The 22,276-nt window shown below is 40.2% G+C and overlaps 1 protein-coding gene and 1 long non-coding RNA gene across 6 annotated transcripts in view; one reads left to right on the top strand and one right to left on the bottom strand.

Annotated features, from left to right (window-relative positions):
- The window catches only part of LOC122549155 (uncharacterized), a 30,616-nt gene extending 18,640 nt beyond the window's left edge, over positions 1-11,976 (top strand). Inside the window, exon 3 of the long non-coding RNA XR_006311433.2 lies at positions 11,258-11,976. This is a non-coding gene — a long non-coding RNA (uncharacterized LOC122549155). The remainder of the gene's footprint in view (positions 1-11,257) is intronic.
- LOC122549152 (polyadenylate-binding protein 1) overlaps positions 11,558-22,276 on the bottom strand; it is a 27,604-nt gene continuing 16,885 nt past the window's right edge. For 3 of the 5 annotated variants that reach the window (XM_087986283.1, XM_043688494.2, XM_043688496.2), the window contains exons 6-15: positions 20,213-20,350; positions 18,281-18,376; positions 17,673-17,945; positions 17,421-17,511; positions 17,181-17,294; positions 14,951-15,093; positions 13,979-14,063; positions 12,963-13,093; positions 12,650-12,745; positions 11,558-11,974 (exon numbers count right to left, since the gene is read on the bottom strand). In XM_087986283.1, coding sequence (XP_087842409.1) covers positions 12,659-12,745; positions 12,963-13,093; positions 13,979-14,063; positions 14,951-15,093; positions 17,181-17,294; positions 17,421-17,511; positions 17,673-17,945; positions 18,281-18,376; positions 20,213-20,350 — 1,158 coding nt within the window. In that variant the 3' untranslated portion in view covers positions 11,558-11,974; positions 12,650-12,658. The remainder of the gene's footprint in view (positions 11,975-12,649; positions 12,746-12,962; positions 13,094-13,978; positions 14,064-14,950; positions 15,094-17,180; positions 17,295-17,420; positions 17,512-17,672; positions 17,946-18,280; positions 18,377-20,212; positions 20,351-22,276) is intronic. The other 2 variants (XM_043688495.2, XM_043688497.2) reach the window with 1 other exon arrangement.

Raw genomic sequence — 22,276 nt, 5'->3', positions numbered from 1 at the left:
TGCTATTAAATGTTTCATAATGGACTCTAGCATTTTCTCTGCTATCAATGCCAGACTAACTAGTTTTAATTTACTGCCTTTTCTCTACCTCCTTCATTTAAATAGCGCACCCAGTTTCTTTTTTAAAACAGCTCTCCAATCTTTTTCAATCATTGGTATTAAATCAAGAGTAGGTTTTATTTGTCCTTATTTGGAGGTGCCAGTGTTGGACTGAGGTGTACAAAGTTAAAAATCACACAACACCAGGCTATAGTCCAGCAGGTTTACAGTATTTGGAAGCACTAGCTTTCGGAGCACTGCTCCTTCATCAGGTGGTTGTGGAGTATAAGATCTTAGGACACAGAATTTATAGCAAAAGTTTACAGTGGGCTATAACTGAAATTATATATTGAAAAAGACCTGGATTGTTTGTTAAATCTCTCATCTTTTAGAATGGGCATGTTGGTTTCAGTTCTTTCAAAAGTAAATCCTGGAATTTAAAATTACATTCTCCAGTGAACTTTAATAATAGTTGCCATGTTGGTCCAAATAATGAATTGAAGGTGTGAGGTGCCTTGTGTAAGGCTGTCTGTTCCCCAGTGTTCGGACTGAGTCTAATCTAAAAAAGGAACAGAATCTTACATGGATTCGTGCAGTTTTTGAGCAAAATAAAATATAATTCTGCAAGTACAAATTCACCCCACAAACTTATATGTGTGTGTGTGTGTATATATACAGGGGTGGGGGGATGATATGAATGTCTCTGAGAGAGTGTGTGTGACTGTAAAGGGGTAAAAGTCTGTGAGAGGGTGTATGTGTGAATGTATGAGTGAGAGCTTATATATAAGAGAGGGTCTGTAGGAGTGTGTGTCTGTGTGTGTAGTGCAGTGGGGTCACCTGTAGTGTGACATGAACCCAAGGTCCCGGTTGAGGCCACCCCCATGGGTACCGAACTTTATTTTTAACTTAGTTGTCCTTGCATTTTATTTTAGGTCTGTCTACTGTTGAGACCAACACAATACAAAGTTGCCGTTTGATAAATTGGCCATTTTCAGTGCACCTGGAATATTAAGGGGAGTCATTCACCAATTAAGAGAAAGAAAGTACTTTCAAGCCTTAGAAAGGAAAGGGTTGATGTCACTCTTTTACAAGAAACCCATTTTGATTACAAGGAGCATCTAAAGTTGCAGCAGGAGAGGTTTGACCGGGTGTTCTTTTCATTCATTTAACACTAAAAGCAGGGGAGTGGCTTTATTTGTTCAGACAAATCTCCCATTCCAGTTGCTCGGTCATATTAAGGATGAATATGGGCGGTTTGAGATTCTCAAAGCTTTAATACATGATGAGGAATACGGTATTCTGAATGTTTACTGCCTGCCTCCCCCCCCCCCCCACCCCCTCCCTGGCATACCCCCATATTTCTGACTGATGCGCTTTCTAGGTTGATTGCCCTTGGAACATGCCATACTATTATAGAGGGAGACTTCAAACGCCTCATGGATCCCACAGTGGATAGGATGTCCAGGGGTTCCCAGGGCGCATCTCCACAGTCTAAACAATTGGTGGACTTATGTGTGGAGTTGGGATTTGTGGATTTATGGAGATGTCTTCACCTGGCAGGTTGGGATTTCACCTTTTTCTCCAATCCACACAAGTGTTACACAAGGATTGATTTGTTTCTTGCTCCATTTGGCTTTTTTGGATTCTGTGCTGTCTTGTAAAATTGGGAACATAACCATTTCTGATCATGTGGCGGTGTATTTGGAGGTTAAGGCCGGGATAATGGGGTAGTTTCGCGATATTGGATGCTTTGAGAGTCATAGAGTCACAGAGATGTACAGCATGGAAACAGACCAACAGTCCAACTTGTCCATGCTGACCAGATATCCCAACCCAATCTAGTCCCAACTGCCAGCACCCGGCCCATATCCCTTCAAACCCTTCCTATTATTATACCCAGCCAGATGCCTTTTAAATGTTGCTATTGTACTAGCCTCCACCACTTCCTCTGGCAGCGCACTCCATACCACCCTATGCATGAAAAGTTGCCCCTCAGGTGTCTTTTATATCTTTCCCCTATCTCCCTAAACCTATGCCCTCAGGTTCTGGACTCTCCCACCGCAGGGAAAAGACTTTGTCTATTTATCCTATCCATGCCCCTCATTATTTTATAAACCTCTATATGGTCACCCCTCAGCCTCTGATGCTGCAGAGAAAACAGCCGCAGCCTAATCAGCATCTCTCGATAGCTCAAATCCTGCAACCCTGGCAACATCCTTGTAAATCTTTTCTGAACCCTTTCAAGTTTCACAACATCCTTCTGATAGGAAGAAGACCAGAATTGCACACAGTATTCCAAAAGTAGCCCAACCAATGTCCTGTACAGCCGTAACATGACCTCCCAACTCCTGTACTTAATACTTTGACCAATAAAGGAAAGCATACCAAACTCCTTCATCACTATCCTATCTACCTGCGACTCCACTTTCAAGGAGCTATGAAGCTGCACTCCAAGGTCCCTTTGTTCATCAACACTCCCTAGGACCTTACCATTAAGTGTATAAGTCCTGCTAAGATTTGTTTCCCAAAATGCAGCACCTCACATTTATCTAAATTAAACTCCATCTGCCACTCCTCAGCCCATTGGCGCATCTGATTAAGATCCTGTTGTAATCTCCGGTAACCTTCTTTGCTGTCCATTACACCTCCAATTTTGATGTCATCTTGCAAACTTACTAACTATATCTCTTATGCTCACATCTAAACCATTTATATAAATGACGTAAAAGTAGTGGACCCAGCACCGATGCTTGTGGCACTCCACTGGTCACAGGCCTCCAGTCTGAAAAGCAACCCTCCACCACCACACTCTGTCTTCTACCTTTGAGCCAGTTCTGTATCCAAATAGCTATTTCTCCCTGTATTCCATGTAATCTACCCTTGTTCACCAGTCTCCCATTTGGAACCATGTTGAACGCCTTAATGAAGTCCTTTGGATCACATCTACTGCTCTGCCCTCATCAATCCTCTTTGTTACTTCTTCAAAAAACTCAGTCAAGTTCGTGAGATATGATTTCCCACACACAAAACCATGTTGACTGTCCATAATCAGTCCTTGCCTTTCTAAATACATGTACATCTTGTCCCTCAGGATTCCATTCAACAACTTGCCCATCTCCGATGTCAGGCTCACTGGTCTGTAGTTCCCTGGCTTGCCCTTACCACCTTTCTTAAATAGTGGCACCACATTAGCCAACCTCCAGTCTTTCGGCACCTCATCTGTGACTATTGATGATACAACTATCTCAGCAAGAGGCACAGCAATCACTTCCATAGCTTCCCACAGAGTTCTAGGGTACACCTGATCAGGTCCTGGGGATTTATCCACTTTTATGCATTTCAAGACATCCAGCAGTTCCTCCTCTATAGTATGGACATTTTTCGAGATGTCACCATCTGTTTCCCTACATTCTATATCTTCCATGTCCTTATCCACAGTAAATACTGATGCAAAATACTCATTTAGTATCTCCCCATCTCCTGTGGCTCTACACGAAGGCTGATGTTTGAGGGGCCCTGTTCTCTCACTAGTTACCCTTTTATCCTGATGCAAAATACTTGTTTAGTATCTCCCCCATCTTCTGTAGCTCCACACAAAGGCTGATGTTTGAGGGGCCCTGTTCTCTCACTAGTTACCCCTTTGTCCTTAATGAATTTACAAAAACCCTTTGGATTCTCCTTAACTCTATTTGCCAAAGCTATCTCATGTCCCCTTTTTGCCCTCCTGATTTCCCTTTTGAGTATACTCCTACTGCCTTTGTACTCTTCTAAGGATTCACTCAATCTATCCTGACTGTACCTGACATATGCTTTCTTCTTGTTCTTAACTAAACCCTCAATTTCTTTAGTCATCTAGCATTCTCTATACCTACCAGCCTTTCCTTTCACCCTAACAGAAATATCCTTCTCTGAATTCTCATTATCTCATTTCTGAAGGTTTCCCGTTTTCCAGCCATCCCTTTACCTGCAAACATCTGTGCCCAATCAGCTTTTGAAAGGTTCTTGCCTAATACCGTCAAAATTAGCCTTTCTCCAATTTAGAACTTCAACTTTTAGATCTGGCCTGTCCTTTTCTATCACTATTTTAAAACTAATAGAATTATGGTCACTAGCCTCAAAGTGCTCCCCCACTGACACCTCAGTCAGCTGCCCTGCCTTATTGCCCAAGAGTAGGTCAAGGTTTGCACCTTCTCTAGTAGGTACATCTACATATTGAATCAGAAAATTTTCTTGTATACGCTTAACACTCTATCTAAACCCTTAACACTATGGCAGTCCCAGTCTATGTTTGGAACGTTAAAATCCACTACCAGAACCACCTTATTATTCTTACAGATAACTGTGATTTCCTTACAAATTTGTTTCTCAATTTCCTGCTAACTATTAGGGGTCTATAATACAATCTGAATAAGGTGATCATCCCTTTCTTATTTCTGAGTTCCACCCAAATAACGTCCCTGAATGTATTTCCAGGAATATCCTCCCTCAGTACAGTTGGAATGTTATATCTTATCAAACACACCACGCCCCCTTTCTGTCTGCCTTTCTGTCCTTCTGTAGCATTTGTATCCTGGAACATTAAGCTGCCAGTCCTGTCCATCCCTGAGCCACGTTTCTGTAATTGCTATGATATCCCAGTTCCCTGTACCTAACCATGCCCTGAGTTCATCTGCCTTCCCTGTTAGGCTTCTTGCATTGAAGTAGATGCAGTTTAATTAATCAGTCCTACCTTGTTCTCTGCTTTGTCCTTGCCTGCCTTGAATGCTTGACTCACCTTTGTTCCCAACAGTACCAGTCTCAGATTGATCTCTTTCCTCAGTATCTCCCTGGGTCTCACCGCTTACCTCCCCCAGCCGCTTTACTAGTTTAAATCCTCCATAGCAGCTCTAGCAAATCTCCCGCCAGTATATTAGTCCCCTTCCAATTCAGTTGCAATCCGTCCTTCTTGGACAGGTCACTTATACTGCAGTAGAGATTCAACCACGCATTCATCTGCTCTCTCCTCCTATTCCTATCCTAGTTCGTAGCACCGGGAGTAATCCAGATATTACTACTCTCGAGGACCTCCTTTTTAAATTCCTGCCCTAATTCTTTATATCGTCCTTTCAGAATCTCGTCCTTTGCTCTTCCTATGTCGTTGGTTCCAATGTGTACAATGACCTCCTGCTGGGCCCTCTTCCCCTTGAGAACATTCTGCACTCTCCCTGAAACATCCTTGATCCTGGCACCAGGGAAGCAACACACCATTCTGTTTTTTCGTTGCTGGCCACAGAAACATCTGTCTGTGTCTCAGACTAGAGTGTCCCCTAACACAATTGATCTCTTGGAACCTGACGTACCCCTTGTTGCATTAGAGCTGGTCTCAATACCAGAAACATGGCTGTTCGTGTTATGTTCCCCTGAGAACCCATCACCCCCTACATTTTCCAAAACAGCATACTTGTTTGAAATGGGGATAGCCACAGAAGACTCCTACACTACCTGCCTACCTCTCTTAACTTTCCTGGAGTTAACCCATCTATTTGACTGTATCTGCGACTTTTCTCCCTTCCTATAACTACCATCCATCACATTCCTTGCTCTTGTAAATTCCTCACTGCCTCTAACTGTCACTCCAAATGATCCATTTGATCTGATAGCATTCGCAACCAATGGCATTTATTGCAGATATAATCCTCAGTAACACGTAAACTTTCCCTAAACTCCCACATCTGACAAGAAGAGCATATCACTGTATTAAGTGCCATTTTTGCTCCTTCCAATCTGTAGACCCAGAAAATAGCACCATCTTATTCCTCTACAAAACGCTGCTCCAGGCTAACTTAATACTTAAGGCTTATATTTTTAAGTTTAATCTAGAGGCATACTCAATAAAACATATAATCAAGAAAGAATCCACTCTACTCGCTATTGCAGACTTACTGCAAGGCCACACTTCAAACTATTCACTTTTCTGTCTCTATGCTGTGACCTCTTCCAAACAGGTTCCTCCAGGATTGGTTGGTTGTGAATTTTACTGTTTGTTAATTTTCCTAGATGCACTCCGATGTCCAGTGATACATGAATTCAAACAGCAAAGGCAGTAACAGCACAGGTTCACTGCTGTGTAAGTTAGCAGTGTGGTTTCTTTCTCACTCTCTCTTCTGCACTGATCTGACCATGTGCTGCTTTCGTCTGTTCCTCTCCCTATTAAAGGTGCCATTTTAGATAAGATTCCCTACAGCGTGGAAACAAGTCCTTTGGCCCAACAAGATCACACCGACCCTCCGAAGAGTAACCCACCCAGACCCATTTCCCTCTGTGTAATGAACCTGACACTATGGGCCATTTAGTATGATCAATTCACCTGACCTGCACTGTGGGAAGAAACCAGAGCAAACCCACGCAGACACAGGGAGAATATGCAAACTTCACACAGTCGCCCGAAGCAGGAATTGAACCTGGGTGCCTCTCGCTGTGAGGCAGCAGTGCTAACTGTTGAACCACTGTACCTTCTCCAAAATTCCAAAACAATGCGACAGCATATAAAACAGTAATTGCTGCACCTGGAATTCAAGGAAATCACCTCTAACACCTAAAATACCTCAAAAAAGGAGCAGCCTGTTACAGCCAGAAATTTTTCCCATCCTCCATCTTGGATTACCCAGAATCCTTCTCCTTAAGGATAGTAAGTTTATCGAATAATTCTTGCGGGAGTTTAAAGCGTTTTTGGATATCAACTCGGGCACAGCCAGTAACCATTCTGTGCTTTGGGAGATTGCCAAGGCCTACGCAAGGGGTATAATCATCTCTTATTCAGGTACTCAGAAACGACAGAGGAGAGAGCAGCAATGTCTGCTCGAGACCCAGCTGAAGGCAGCCGAGATCGCATACTTCGATAGGCCATCGTAATTAAATTACAGCGAATCACAGCTCTTGGGGCAGGCTGTAGATCCTGTAATAACATTAGAAGAGTACTAAATATGGTCCAGGTGTGTCCACAGAGGTTGATTCCAGGCTTGGTGGTCTCCCTTGATGTGGATAAGGTGCTTGACCAGGTGGAGTGGCTGTATCTTTTTTATGTTCTGGAGCGGTTTGGTCTCAGTAGGGTTTTTAATCAGATGGGTGGAAGTAATATATAGTGATCCTATGGCAGCAGTCCTTACTAATGCCATAAGATCTAATAATCTTAGTATCGGTAGAGGCAGCTGACAAGGTTGTCCTCTTTCACTACTATTGTTCACTCTGGTGATTGAGCCGTTGGCAGAGGCTATCCAGAGGGACCCCAATATGATTGCTCTGGAGGTGGGTTCAGAGGAACGTAAGATCACACTCTATGTAGGTGATGTTCTCCTTTTCCTATTAAACCTGGCAGTGTCTGTGCCACATTTAATACAACGTATCAACGTATTTGGCTCTTTCTCGGGATATAAAATTAATTTTATGAAGTCAGAGGCCATGCCCGTGGGGGTCTTGGACTACCGATCTCGAAGGTGAAATCCGATTCCCTTTCAGGTGGTCAAAGGGAGGTTTTCTGTACCTAGGCATTTTCATTACACCTGCCTTTGACCAGTTCGAGAAGGCTAACTTTATGCATTTAGTGTCATAGTCATAGAGATGTACAGCATGGAAACAGACCCTTCGGTCCAACTTGTCCATGCCAACCAGATATCCCAACCCAATCTAGTCCCACCTGCCAGCACCCAGCCCATATCCCTCCAAACCCTTCGTATTCAGATACACATCCAGATGCTTTTTAAATGTTGCAACTGTACCAGCCTCCACCACTTCCTCTTGCAGCTCATTCCATACACGTACCACCCTCTGTGTGAAAACATTGCCCTTATGTCTCTTCTATATTTTTCCCCCTCACCCTAAACCTATGCCCAGGGAAAAAAAACTTTTGTCTATTTATGCTATCCATGCCACTCATGATTTTATAAACCTCTACAGGGTCACCCCTCAGCCTCCAACAGGCCAAGGAAAACACCCCTAGTCTATTCAACCTCTCCCGATAGCTCAAATCCTCCAACCCTGGCAACATTCTTATTAATCTTTTCTGAACCCTTTCAAGTTTCACAACATCTTTCCGATAGGAAAGAGACCAGAATTGCATGCAATATTCCAATAGTGGCCTAACCAACGTCCAGTACAGCCGCAACATGACCTCCCAACTCCTGTACTCAATACTCTGACCTATAAAGGAAAGCATACCAAACACCACCTTCACTATCCTATCTACCTGCATGCCAAGGTCTCTTTGTTCAGCAACACTCCCTAGGACCTTACCATTAAGTGTATAAGTTCTGCTAAGATTTGCTTTCCCAAAATGCAGCACCTCACATTTATCGAAATTAAATTCCATCTGCCACTTCTCAGTCCATTGGCCCATCTGATCAAGATATTGCTAGATAAGTTAAGGCAGGATCTTCAGTGTTGGGAGATTCTTCCAATATCTTGGTTAGGCTGAATAGCTCTTATTAAAATTAATGTTCTTCCTTTCTTATTCTATCCCATGCAAATGCTCCCTCTGCTGTTGCCTAGGCAAACGTTGCTGACACTTAATTGTTGGCTAGGTTCTTTTATTTGGTATCAAAGGTAGCCTCTCATTTAAGCTTACCAAACTGCAGCTTCCCTGGGGAATGTGGAGGTGGTGGTGGTAAACCTTCCAGATATTGAGGTATCAAATAAGCTCCCTACTATTGACCAGAGGTCAATATGACTGGGTATCGAGGCCGTCCAGGCGAAGTACCCCCTTATTAATCTGTTATTCATGGGTGAGGACAGTCATGGTGTATTGTTGAAACCCAATTGTCATCAATACAGTTAAAGTGTGGAAAGCGATGCAACAAAGGCAGCTTATCTAAAATCTCCTTTCTTATTCCTGTAGTAGGAATATCAGGATTTCAGCCAAGGTTGGACGGACTCTAGTTTTAAGTTACGGGCGTGGAGAGGAGTCTTTTGTCTGGGAGATTTATTTAAGGGGGAGGTCATGATTGTCCTTCGATCAGTTGAGTTGCAAGTATGAATTACCCAGCTCTTTCGTTAGTTTCAGGTTAGGGACATTATCCAGAAGGTGGCTATACGTCAGACCTATAAGAATCAATCAGAAGTAGAGAGGAGAGTTCTTCAGACTACAGGTACTCTCCAGATTAGCACCCCTTACCATTTACTGGAAGGTGGTGCCTCGAAATACTGACATTTGGGAGAACGAGAGAAAGATCTCCATTTGCAACAGAATGCATGTTATACAGATGAAAGTCCTTCATAGGGTTCATCTGGCCCCAGAGCGGCTTGTGAGGGAGCATCTCCACTGTGCCCCAAATGCAAAATAGGTTTTAGTACTCTTGCCCATTGTTTGTGGTCATGCCACAGGCTTTGCAAGTATTGGGTCACTATAGCAAATGTCATGGAGGGGGTCCTGGGGACTGTGAGGTCAAGGTAGATCCGGTGTCTCTTGTCCTGGGCCTGCATAAGATGAGCATGGGGAAAAGCTATTTAATATTTTTATATATTGTGTGAGGAAGAACATTTTGATGAGATGGTCTCAAAGCTCTTTGGACCTGCCAGTTATGGAATACATCCTCCTAGACTTCCTTACAAGTGTGGTGCACCAGAAAACAGAATTTTTCTACAAAACCATCACAAAGTCACAAAGATGTGCGGGTTAGGTGAATTGGCTATGCTAAATTGCCCATAGTGTTAGGTTAAAGGGGGTAAATGTAGGGGTATGGGTGGGTTGCGCTTCGGCGGGTCGGTGTGGACTTGTTGGGCCGAAGGGCCTGTTTCCACACTGTAAGTAATCTAATCTAATCTAATCTTGAAGCAGATTTGGTCAGCCATATTAACAAGGGCTTTTGCTCAGCCACGAGATCCAGGTGCCCAGAGGAAGAATTCTGAATAAACACAGGGTATGCTAACTGATGCTCCTGATGATGGGGAGCTTTGGGGTGGGGGGTTGTGCTGATTGAGCAAAATGCTCAATTATTTAGAATTGTGGTATGGCAGCTTTTTTAAAAAAATGTTTTATAGTGTAGTAGTTAGTTTATTGTAATTATTATACTGATTGTTATTTTTGTAATTTTATAAAAATAAAAACCTTTTCAATAAAACAAAATTGGCCGTATTTCCCAATTGTATTGGACACATTGAAACAGGGCCCCAGTCACTTTTTTATATTTGCCAAAAGAAAAGTTGACCCTATCCCTCAAAAGCTTCATAAGTATCTTGATACTTTGGTTTACCCATTTTAAACTTAGTCTTACCATGTAAGTATTTGGTATAACAATACCACGCAAAATAGCACAAACTGGACTACCTTGATTTCTCCCTTTCACATTAGCAAATTAGATCAGTTCTGTATGATCATGAAAGACTGGTCACAGATGGAGCCCCCAGATATTCCAAAATCTGGTTTGTTTAGCACATGTGGCAGCTACACAGGAAGTAGTGACATTTTAAATAGCTTTCCAGGACTGCTTTTTCCAGCTCCACTAAACGGGAATGCACATCTTCCAGAAAACCCAAAACAGGCACATTTTCCCTTTTGATTCGACCAGACTGTGGTATTAAAGTCTAATATTTCCATCTTATCACTGAAAGATGTTCAGATTTGAAATCTAGATTTCAGTGTTTTGGATCTCTATAACCTGATTACTGATGTAGAAATCACTTCATAATACTGACAACATATGTCACTTAAATACCAAACAATATCTTGGGTTATACTGCCATAACAGGGATACATCAAGCCCAGGTAACTACTCAAAACAGTTTGTCAGCATGTAGTAAGGCATACAAAGATCTACACTGTTCAAGGGATTTCCAGAAACCTGTTCAAGAATTTAGTATCGAATACTGGTCATCATTTTTAATTGTGCAACATTTAGAACACCTGTAACACAATAAAAATTGTAAACAATGGTTGGAGCTATCATAAACCTGACCATAACATGGAAATAATGAAAGGAAAAATAAATGCTTAGACTTTCAGGGCTGCTGCTAATTGAATTTAGCTGAAAATGTGTTGCTGGAAAAGCGCAGCAGGTCAGGCAGCATCCAGGGAACAGGAGAATGGATGTTTCGGGCATAAGCCCTTCTTCAGGAATTTAAAATGGTTTATTTCCCGATGCATTGTATTTACCAATGAAATTTAGAATTCTACTCTAAAAAAAGCTGGTAGATGCATCCTTTTCATAAAATTTGAATGATGCTGTATTCCAAGCATTTTATTTTATAGATTGACAGCAAGACTGACAAAGAGGGACAACTACTGATGGTTTCCAATTTTCACACAAGTCAAGATGTTGGATTCTGTCATTCTATACTGACACCTTCAATGAATATGAATACTCCAAAAGAAAATATCAACAAGTAGCTACTATGGTTGTAGAAGATGGGGTGTCATAAACTCTTTGGAAAATGGGCCTTTGTTCAATCAAGCAAATTATTTTTATTCATTTAACTATAATCAAAGATTTTAGAACACTTACTACCAAAAGAATTTAATTCAAGTGTAACATGAAACAAGAACCACACATTATTATTTAGCATTTTTATTAAAGCAAGCATTCTATAATCCAAACGTTCCGTTTCAGTTTCTAATGCTCAACCATCAAACACACTGCTAACTAAAAACAGTGTGGATCTGCTGAGCATTTCCACAGTAATGGATTACAAAACTTTAAAGAAAGGAATGCAAACAACGTTTCTGTCCATAAAACACCTACCCCGGCCTAGAAAACTTTTCATTTTACAATTTTTTTTGTTATTTTCCCATTAAGTCTAGGACTAGCATCACTTATGCCAGACCTGGCAGTGACTTTGTTTCATAAGCTTAGAGGTTTCCTTTCTTTTTTTGTATACATTTTTTGTTTTGCGATGTTTTAAAATTTTTTAGCTTTTTCCAATGTTTAAATTTTTTTCTTCAATAAATGCAAGCTTCATGGTCCTCCTCCTACAAGGAAAAATAGAAGTAGAATTATTTTGCGTATTCATTCTTTCAACTTAATTTCATCTTAACATTTTAATCTAATGAATATTTCTTAACAGGTTTGCAAAATTTTAATTAAACAAATGGGCACATCACTGCAAAGAAATAAGCAGATTTTGGTAATTTCACACTAAAGGAAAATGAAACAGAGACTTGAATAAAAACATGCTACAAAATTCCAGAAAAAATAACTCCAGTTATCAACTTCCCAGCACGTGCCCGCAGTGATTGGGGAATTTCTCAATTATTTTGGCTCAATTACAACATTTAAAAGGATGGGTATATTAATAGGAAGGGGTTGGAGAGATATGGGCCGGGTGCTCGCAGGTGGGACTAGATTGGGTTGGGATATCTGGTTGGCATGGATAGGTTGGACCAAAGGGTCTGTTTCCATGCTGTACATCTCTATGACTCTACATTTCAATGATTAAACTAAAATGGACGAATTAATTGCAGTTACATATAAAAGAACTTGGCACCAGGTTCCATATCCGATTTTACCCAGCACTACATAAAGTGAACATGGACTAAGCTGCCATATTTTATGAAGGAGTTGCTGTCAAGTTAAAAATCTGAAGCAATATATTGTCATCAAATATCAGTTCTTTTGTGGAAAATATATCCTCAATCAGTGCTCACCTGAAAAATTTAAACACCTGCAGCATTTGGCACAACTACTTTCTGTGCAGCCTCTTTTGCCTGATGGGCCTGCAGTACAGCAACAGCTTCGTCAACCTGAATTAGAAAAGTCAAAACAATCATTGCATTGTGTGATACTACAGTCACATAACTGTAGAAATGGCAAATACTATTCAAATTTGTGGTAGAAAAATCTGAAAACTGGAAAATGTGAAGGCACATTTTCAACATTCCTATAGCAACTATTAAATTGTAACAACAAACATCACAATATAGATGTTACTTTCGGTATAAACAAAGGCATCAGATTTACCTTGGAGCGCAGAGATTCTGGTGACTCTAACATATGAAGCAATTCAGAGTTGTCTATCTCGAGAAGCATTCCAGTGATTTTACCTGCCAAACTTGGGTGCATATTCTGAATCAAGGGGAAAAGGCGCTCACCTGCAAGGCAATATTTCACTGAATAACTGAGCACAATGCAAAAACCAGCCTCATGTTAAGCATTTTTATACAACCTGATTTAGAAATACACCTCAAATCTCATGGATATCCCAATCACCTATACTCCAGATTTATTCAGCTTTATTGCAATCAAGCTGAACATTAGTGGGAAATTAAACACTTTGCTCTTTAGTAATTTGTGTCAGCATCAAATATTACAAAAGGTAGTCACATACAGCATGGATACATGTTGCATAATACTTCCTTAACCAGTTCAATGTTTCTCAATTTAAGCTCCTGTAGCACTATGTCCACATCATCACTCTACTGGGATGAGGGTTATCCTATAATGAGACACTGAGTAAATCAAATCTATATATACGCTCAATTTTAGAAGAACAAGTGATCTCACTGAAGCATTCAAATTTCTGCAGGGCTCTGACAGGATAGATAATGGGTTTTTGTTGGCTGGAAAATCTAAAACATAGGTGCAATCTCAGGATAAGGAGTTAATTATCTTCTCTCAACAACTGTTTTGAACAGCTAGAATTCTCTACTCCAGAGTTCTGATGTGTCACCATTGCATATACTTAAGTCGCTATAGAGTCTGAATTAAGAGAGATGGAGTGCAGGCAAGAAAGTTGAGTTGAATGAAACCCAAAATTAGTCGTGATCATACAGATGGTAGAAAAGGCCTAATGGGCCACGTAGTCTTCTCCTATTTCTTATGTTCTTGAATGCCACTGGTTTAACTATAATTACTATTCTATTACAACTAACACATGATAAGGTGCAATGGTCACCTCTGCCTTACATAAATCTTGCTTGCCATTACAGAGAAAGAACAATTTCATGTTGTCTCTTAACAATTAATTGGATTCTTACCCAGCATCTGCTTCTGTTCTTGGGGAGGGGCAGCAGCCAACATGGAGGCAGTCAAGGGTTCTTGGCCTTGTACATGAACTGCAGGCTGAAAAGGGAGAACATTTATCCTATGAAGTTTTCAAGTCATATCATCTTCAGATAATTACTATATTTCGGAAAAAGCAAATTCAGAGATCAAACTGCCCTTTAATCACCCTCACAAACAACTGCAATTCATTACCTGCATGTGGGAGCAAATCACTGCAGGTGCTGGAATCTATGAAAATAAATGTTGTAGATCACAGTAGGTCAGTCTAAATGACTCTTCACATCAGCTTGCTTGCTGTCTCCATGAATACTGCCTGAGCCTCTGTGATCTCCAGCATTTGTTGTTTCATTATTTCCATGCTTTGTGGTCAGTAAGGGGTTGCAGGTAGCACTGGGGAAGGCTTGATTATAGAAGTTTGTTGTTACCAGAATGTACTTAAACTGGGAGAACAGCTCAAGAATCAGCACAAATAGCCATTATAACTAAAGCCAATGAATGTATGGAATGAGTTAACAATTAAGATGCCAATATTGAGCTAACATAGACAATTTTACACTATTTGAAACAAGCACACAGAAGCTTTAAACTGGCAACCTATTTTATCCAGATTCATTAAAATATTCAAAAAGTCCTTAGAAGACCACTTCCATAGTTGTCAATCTAGAAAACGCGCTCAAGTCAGTGTAGCAAAGCACTAACACACAACTTTCTGATTCATGGAACTGATACCAGTAACCAAGACTGACACTTGAATGGATACATATTAGGATGTTTCAGGTTCATCCACATGAAAGAGATAATGGCTGTCAGGGCAGTACTGAATTATAACAGCTTTCAGATTAGACTTCATTTGTGTACTGATCATGTGTTCCATAAACTTGGACAGCTTAATTTACAATACATTGCAGCATAACTATTTGGGAGTAAGAACATAGTCTACATACCTGTTGCATAGCAACTGGAGGCTGAGCATTTAGATGCTGTTGAGGATTGCGTACTCCTGCAGCATATTTGTACTGTGTAAACGAACGGACACCAGGAGCAGTAGCACCAGGGCGAGGTCCCATTGTCTGTGTTGCTGTGTTGGCTTACAAAATAATAAAGATAAAACACTCCCAAAAGTCCAAAATTCTCAAAATCCTTTGTCCGTAATGGTCTGAGCTACCACAAAATAATATGAAGCAAAATATTGACAGGCTAATTCAAAACAAAATTCAACACAAAAGAACTGAAGACAACATATAACGTTGGAAAATTAAATGATATTCCATTCAGCTAAGAGTACAGATACTCTGGCAAATCAAATGGACTGGTTTTGATACCAAGTACTAAAAATAGCTAATTTTTGGATAACTATTTAACAACCCACTGAATTGTCTTCCTCATTTTGAGGAATACTTAAGACTAACAGGCACGCACCACCCGAGAGAAAAGTGTAATCATCCTGAAACACAGCCGTGTACACGATTCGTCTTCATTTATCTCAGACTAAAGGGAAATCCCTTGCGTACCATTTTGACTCAAATTTTCGCAACAGAGGCTGTCAAAGCACTTCAAAAATGCAATTACTGCTCTAACTCAATGAAACACCATAGCTCTAAGCAATGTACTGAAATATTAGCGTAGCATTTGAGAAGGGCTACAATCCAGGAGAGCTTTTCACTCATGTTAAGACAGCAATGAACCAGGACGAGATTAGCAAATGATAGATAAAATTGTGCTCAATTAAGTGATATTCTCTTTCAATGGAAATGAGAGATAATCATCACCATCTTAAATGCTCAAGACAATAAATAAATATCAAGTGCAATTTTCAAAATGCAGATGTGTTCCATTTTGAGTATAGTGATAAAACTGATCAGAGCTTAAGAGTACTTTTCAAAACAGTGCTTTTACATTTCTATGCCTCAGAATCCCAAAATGGGATCACGAGCTAAGTACTTTCAAGGTAGCAATGGCTTAGCATGCTCTGATTGGTCTTCGTGTACCTAGTCCCCCAAACCAAGGGGTCATGATATGCTCCAAGCCTCAAAATGGCATCAGTGGGAAAAAGAGAGTTTATAAAACCGAACATCAAAACTAAATCTAAAGGCTGTGGTGTCCTTTAGATTTCTACTTTTTACAAATTTAACACAAGGCCAGATAATGCAATGGAATAAATTGCTGTTTGCTTGCAGACAGCTGTAGTTTCATTAGCATGTCTACAGTACAACACTGACTTAACTTCTAAATAGCTTAAGTTTGAGATTGAAGACAACTGGTTTTTCTTACTAGCAACCATTTACCACCATTTTGGAAGGACAAGCAGCCAATGCCAATCTCTCGGCCTCTTCACAAATTTAAAAAGGGAGGAAACAATTGTTCCACATCTTTTAAGGAGACACATAGATGAGTTACCAACTCACCTACTGGAGTGAACTATAGACCTCACCCAGTAATGAAGGTAACCGTATAGTATTTAAGAGGCAATAGGGGTCCTGACTGCCTGCTTTCCAACCAGCAAAAACACTATCACCTCTTTGGGAAAGTCCATGATTTTATTTTTAAAAATTTGTTCATAGAATGTAGGGTGTCACTAGATGGGCCATCATTTGTTGCCCACCCCTCATTGCACTTGAATGGAGTGGCTTCCCAAGACATTTCAGAAAGCAGTTAAGAGTCAGATTGCTGTGGGTCTAAAGCCACTTGTAGACTGGGTACGGGTGGTAGATTACCTTCCCCTAAAGGACATGAGTGAATCAGATGGGTTTTTATGAAAATTAACAGCGGTTACATGATCATTTAGCCATTTTTTAAATTCTAAATTTCTATTGAATTGAAATGTCATGGTAGGCCACTGTGGGATTCATGTCCCCAGAAAAATAGTCTGGGGTTCTAGATTGCTAGTCTAGTGACATTATCAATAAACCACAACTTCCCCTTCAAGTTGCAACCAAGCACAATTGGGCAGAGTTGCACCTTTCCTAGGATCATTGCTGGTCACATCCTTCCAGAGCTGTGAGCCTGAGGCCAGTAGCTCTCCACAGATCATTTCCAATACCACGGAGAGCACTGACTCCTGCCAAGTTTCCAAGATACACTGAAGTTGCAACAGAAATTTTTGCAGTCACACAAACTACATATCAACCTGTGCCCCTGAAATTCGTTAGAACAAAAAAAATACAGTCAACTCACCAACACGCTGAGTGCTCATGACACGTGGCACCTGAGCAGAAGTTGGTCTCATGGAGCTGAGTGCTGGTGGTCGAGGACCTGATGGACGCATACCACCAGGCATGTTCTGGAATGCTGACAAAGACAAAAGCAATTCCACAGAAAGTAAGGAAACTTGAATTAAGCCATAATCATGCAACATGAATGTTTACATATGATTAAAACAATCCATTAAAACCACCATCTTGCTGATACACTTACGTTGTGGTCTGACACTTTGAGCAGCCCATCGAGGGCTTGGTCGAAGTTGTGCAAGCTGGCCTGCTGGGTAGTATGCAGCACGGTTCTGTGCCTTTTGTGAATAAACGGTTTTGTTAGTATCAATCATGTTTTTAAAAAGTAGGTGCTAATTGCATGTTAATTTTTGATATGCTATATAACACTATATTCTTCCAATAAAAAAAATGTGCATTTCACCACCAGCTCTTCAGGTGGTATATTGTATATACTTACAGGAGGGATAGCAGCCATGAAGTAGCCGGAGGGTGGAGCTGGCTGGTAAGGATTGATTACAGGGTTTGGCACAGCTCTGACGCTCGCCATTCTCTGCATGTATTGGTTTGTCAAATGAGCTTGCCTTTCTTCTTTGCGCTGAGCCAGAGCAACGTACAAGGGCTTTGTGCTCACGATCCGGCCATTCATCTCTGTTACAGCCTTGGTAGCCTCCTCTGGTGAGGAGAAACAAACAAATCCAAAGCCTTTGCTGCGTCCATGCTCCATCATCACCTGTACAAATAACATCGAGATTATTTCACCGTGATTACGAATTATTCCATTCATTAAATTAAATCAACTGAAAACATCAAAACAGTTGTCCAGGCAGTATTCAAAATGGACTAATTCTCACAAATGTTTCTTTTAAGCTTCCCTTCTGTCTGCCTCATGGATAGATTCTTAATGGAAATCGTACCATCCAAATTTCTTTAGTGCCCGGAGATTAAAGCAAAACATTAAAACAATTCTTAAAGTTATTCACCACCAATATATCTCTACAACACACTGGCTTAAATCTTTCCTTTTCTAATACGACATTATGAATTGAAAACAAAATAGACAAATACCTTAGCACTGGTAATTGTGCCAAATGGTGAAAATTCTTTGCGCAGACGCTCATCATCAATACCATCATCCAGATTTTTGACATAGAGGTTGACGCCCTAATAATGGAAAAATGGCTGAAATTAAACCATATTTAATCACAAGTATACTGAAATAAGCACCAGAAGGACAGCATTTTCCAGATTACTTGTAACTTTCTGATCTTCTTACCCTTTGGTCTAAGGAAACGGTGAATTGCAACATTTACGTAATAAATAAGAGTGGTATGTTATATACTACATATACAGCTATGCAACCCCACAAGTCGAAGTTATGCGACATACAGCCACATATAGTAACATACGACAAAAATCAGGTATTTTCTTAAACATCTACATTATCAGCAATGGTGCAGTCCAAGGCTGAAACACTTGAACCATTGCCTTGACATTTGGGGACTGGCAATGATCTGTCGCAGCATTCACCAAGGTTGCCACCATCCTTAAATGCTACTTCAGACAATTCAATTAAGTTTCAACAGTAGTTTAAAGCGCTGTAACAAGCTTCCAGTTGTACTGAAGATTTGGGGTCCAGAAGGAGCCACCCCTCTATTCTCTCATCTCGCCAAAACAGAACTGCCTAGCTACCTTCGGTCCACAAACAAACATTGTGCCATATGGGCCTTGTCACAATCAACGTGCCTGCAAGGTGCTGATAATCATGTTACCAAACAGGACTCAGTCATCAACAACCTGTTCACCAAAGCTCATTGTGATTTCCACATCTCTGGATATCACTGGTTCATACTGGCTCCAAGGCTATGAAGAACTAAAAGATGTGAAGAGTGACTGTCCTTGACATCAAGCCAGCTTTTGACTGAGTATGATCATTTAATACTTTCTCCATATTGTCATGAATTTTATCTCCATTTTTTGGAGTCATACCTAGGACAATCATCTCCAGCCCAGTCTTCTCTATAAGCGACAAGTCAAATGCCATCAGCACTGCTCAAGAAACTAACATCCAGGGCAAAGTAATCTGCTTGTTCAGCACCCCAATCACTGATTGGCCGTGGAAGTTTTATCTACAAAGCAGCTTCAGCAAATCCTCCAGCAGCATCAAACAAACCCGCATCTATCACCTTAAAGAACTTGCCAATCGGGCATGTGGAAACATTACCACCTTCAAGTCACATGCCATCCTAACTATTGTTTCTGGGTTGAAATCCTAAAATGCAACCAGACTACCTTTGCCTGGGCAACTAAGAAGGTATAATAAAGATTTTGCCAGAAGCCCACAGAATATGCTTTAAAAAAAGATATCAGCTTTTGCCCTACAACAGAGATGTTCAATTAAGTAATCCTTAAAATTGTCTCCTTTTATTTCAATACAGGATTATTAGCCAATTCTAGACAACAGAAACTTATTTCTTGCCCTCTGAAAACCAAACAAACAGTATGTGGGCTACCATCAGCTCTAAAGGTTATTATTAAACACTAATCAGTCATTAGTGTCCATGTGGAACTCAAAAGTGTGTTCTATGTTGCCAAGGGACACCAGGTAGCTGTAAAACAGTAAATGAATGCCTAAACATTCAGGCTAATTGAAAAACACATAGATGGTTAATTTTAGTGTTAACTTCAAACTTACCAATTATTGAAAACAATGTGTACACCCTCCCCCTTGAGGACAGTCTATATCTAATTATATTAAATCAAGATTTCCCTTCAAGATCAATAGTCAAGTTATAGCACAATGAATCAATTTATTTTTGTTCTGTTACAAATAATGAAATCTAATTCCAGTAGCCACTTTTTGAATAGTAGTAGTTACTATCAGAAGCAACTTTCAAATAAATTGAATCCAAAAGCAGATATATCTGGCACCTATTTTCAGAGGTATAATTTGGTTTGCTTGAGGTCAGTGACTTAAACACTAGCAAGTCTGCTACTCACCTGATACCTTGTGATCCGGTCCTGTTTCATCTGTTCAAATTTACGCTTCAGTTCTGTCTGTCTCTCTACTTTTTTCTGGGCACGGCCAACATAAACCTGCCTCCCGTTAATTTCTTTGCCATTCATCTCATCAACAGCCTAATAAATATAGTGCACACATTAATATTTGGAAGAAACATCCAGTGCAACTTCAGTAAATGTATAAACTGATGGCCAAAGTAATTTGCTACATCTCAAGGATCCTTTTAGCTAATGTACCGCAAAGGCAGGAATGACTAGGTACTAGATACATCCTAAACGCTATAACGAATTCAACAGAGTGTATGTTCACTTTAAGATCGAAAGTGCTTTCTGAATTTTTAAAGTACAGCCACAGCTGTAGAACAGAACAGCTAAAAGACAGGCTGTTCAAAAATAGATACATGTAGCAAATGGCTGTCAAATGAGTACCTGGATTTTGGTTGTTGTTTTGACAACAATTCAAATTTAATCAATTAAATTATGGCCAGGACACTAAAACCCTAAAAGTTTGAATTTATTGTATTGACAACATTGGGCAAGAACAGGATATGGTGTTGAGTATAAAACAAGGGCATTTTGAAAGTTGATTAGAGCAACTGCTATACAGCTGGAGTGCTAACTCCTCAAAGAAATAAGAAAGCACACTATCAAAAGGTACCTTTTCCTGTAAGAGCAGTAAAAAGTAAGATGACGACAAGGGAGATCACCAGATGCAAGACAGAGACTGTGTGTACTTGAGGTTATGTAATGTTTAATAATTGTATTATTGGACTAGCATTTTTATAGAGTTGAGGTCAGATAGCAATTAGTTAAAAGGAAGGTGTGTGGGGGGGGAAGACTTAAATTTGTTAATGGTTTTTGCTTTATGTTCTGTTAGGAAAATAATTTTTTTTTGTAAATAGTGCAAATTTAGAGTTCTTTTTCACTCCCTCATACTTTTAACAGATTACAAGGCCAAGCAGGCTTTTCTGGGTATTTGGTTTTAATTAAAAGAGGGGTTCAGCTTCTGCACATTACCAGCTTGGGGGCTTGTCGTCCAGGATTTGAACAAGTTTGGACAGATTTCAGGTACAAAAGGTCCCAGCAGATTTAAACACATTTGACGAGTCGTGTCCTAGATCTTCAAATAAAACTTAGGTGAGAAAAATTTGTTTAATTTCAGTTACTTGTAGCTGGTTAGATCAAAAGTAACAGAAGTGGCACTTACAGTTACTAAATGTTTTCTGGGGTGAAAGAAGTGACTTTAGAAGTTTTACAAAAAGTGAACTTAAGAAAGCTACTGCAATTGGCAGACAACTGGAGCTGGAATTGCATATGTCTCTGAAAAAAGATGAGGTTATTACCAAAATAGATCAACATTTAAATGTGCAGAAAAGGTAACCAGAATTAGAAGATAAAGAAAGGGAAAGACGACCATGTTAGAAGATAAAGAATGGGAGAAAAAAAGTTCTTAGCTGCGCAAAATAAAAGAGCGGAAGGGAGAAAGCAGAGAGCAAAAAGGAGAGAGAATTTGACCTTCAGAAGTTGGAAGTTAGTCAGGAAAGTCAAGTTAACATGATAGAGATGAAGGGAGATGGTAGGGATGTATACAACTATGTTAAAACATTGCCACGTTTTGATGAGAAAGATGTCGATGTCTCTTTTATTTCATTTGAAAAATTGGCTAGGCAGATGGAGTGGTCAAAGAACTTGTGGGTAATGCTAGGTCAGACGAAGCTGATTGGCAGTGTTAGTGGGGTATTTGCAACGCTGTCAGATGAGGGGGTCAAGTGATTATGCAGATGTCAAACAGGCTATTTTGAATGCCTATGAATTGGTACCAGAAGCACATAGACAATGGTTCAGAAACAAAGGAGGAACCAGTACAGACTTATGTTGAGTCTGAAAGAATTAAACACAGTAATTTTGAAAGATGGGTGCTTGCTTTGAAAATAGACAAGATCTATGAAGCTCGAAGAGAGATTATTCTGGAATTTAAAAACTCACTTCCAGAGATGATAACTTGAGGATAAAAAGAAGGCTCATGAATTGAGATGAGCTGTA

This window comes from Chiloscyllium plagiosum, unplaced genomic scaffold, assembly GCF_037043375.1.
Source record: "Chiloscyllium plagiosum isolate Xiang-an unplaced genomic scaffold, Cpla_swu_hap1 HiC_scaffold_4, whole genome shotgun sequence".
NCBI classification, from domain to species: domain Eukaryota; kingdom Metazoa; phylum Chordata; class Chondrichthyes; order Orectolobiformes; family Hemiscylliidae; genus Chiloscyllium; species Chiloscyllium plagiosum.
This window is presented reverse-complemented; position numbering and strand designations above follow the sequence as displayed.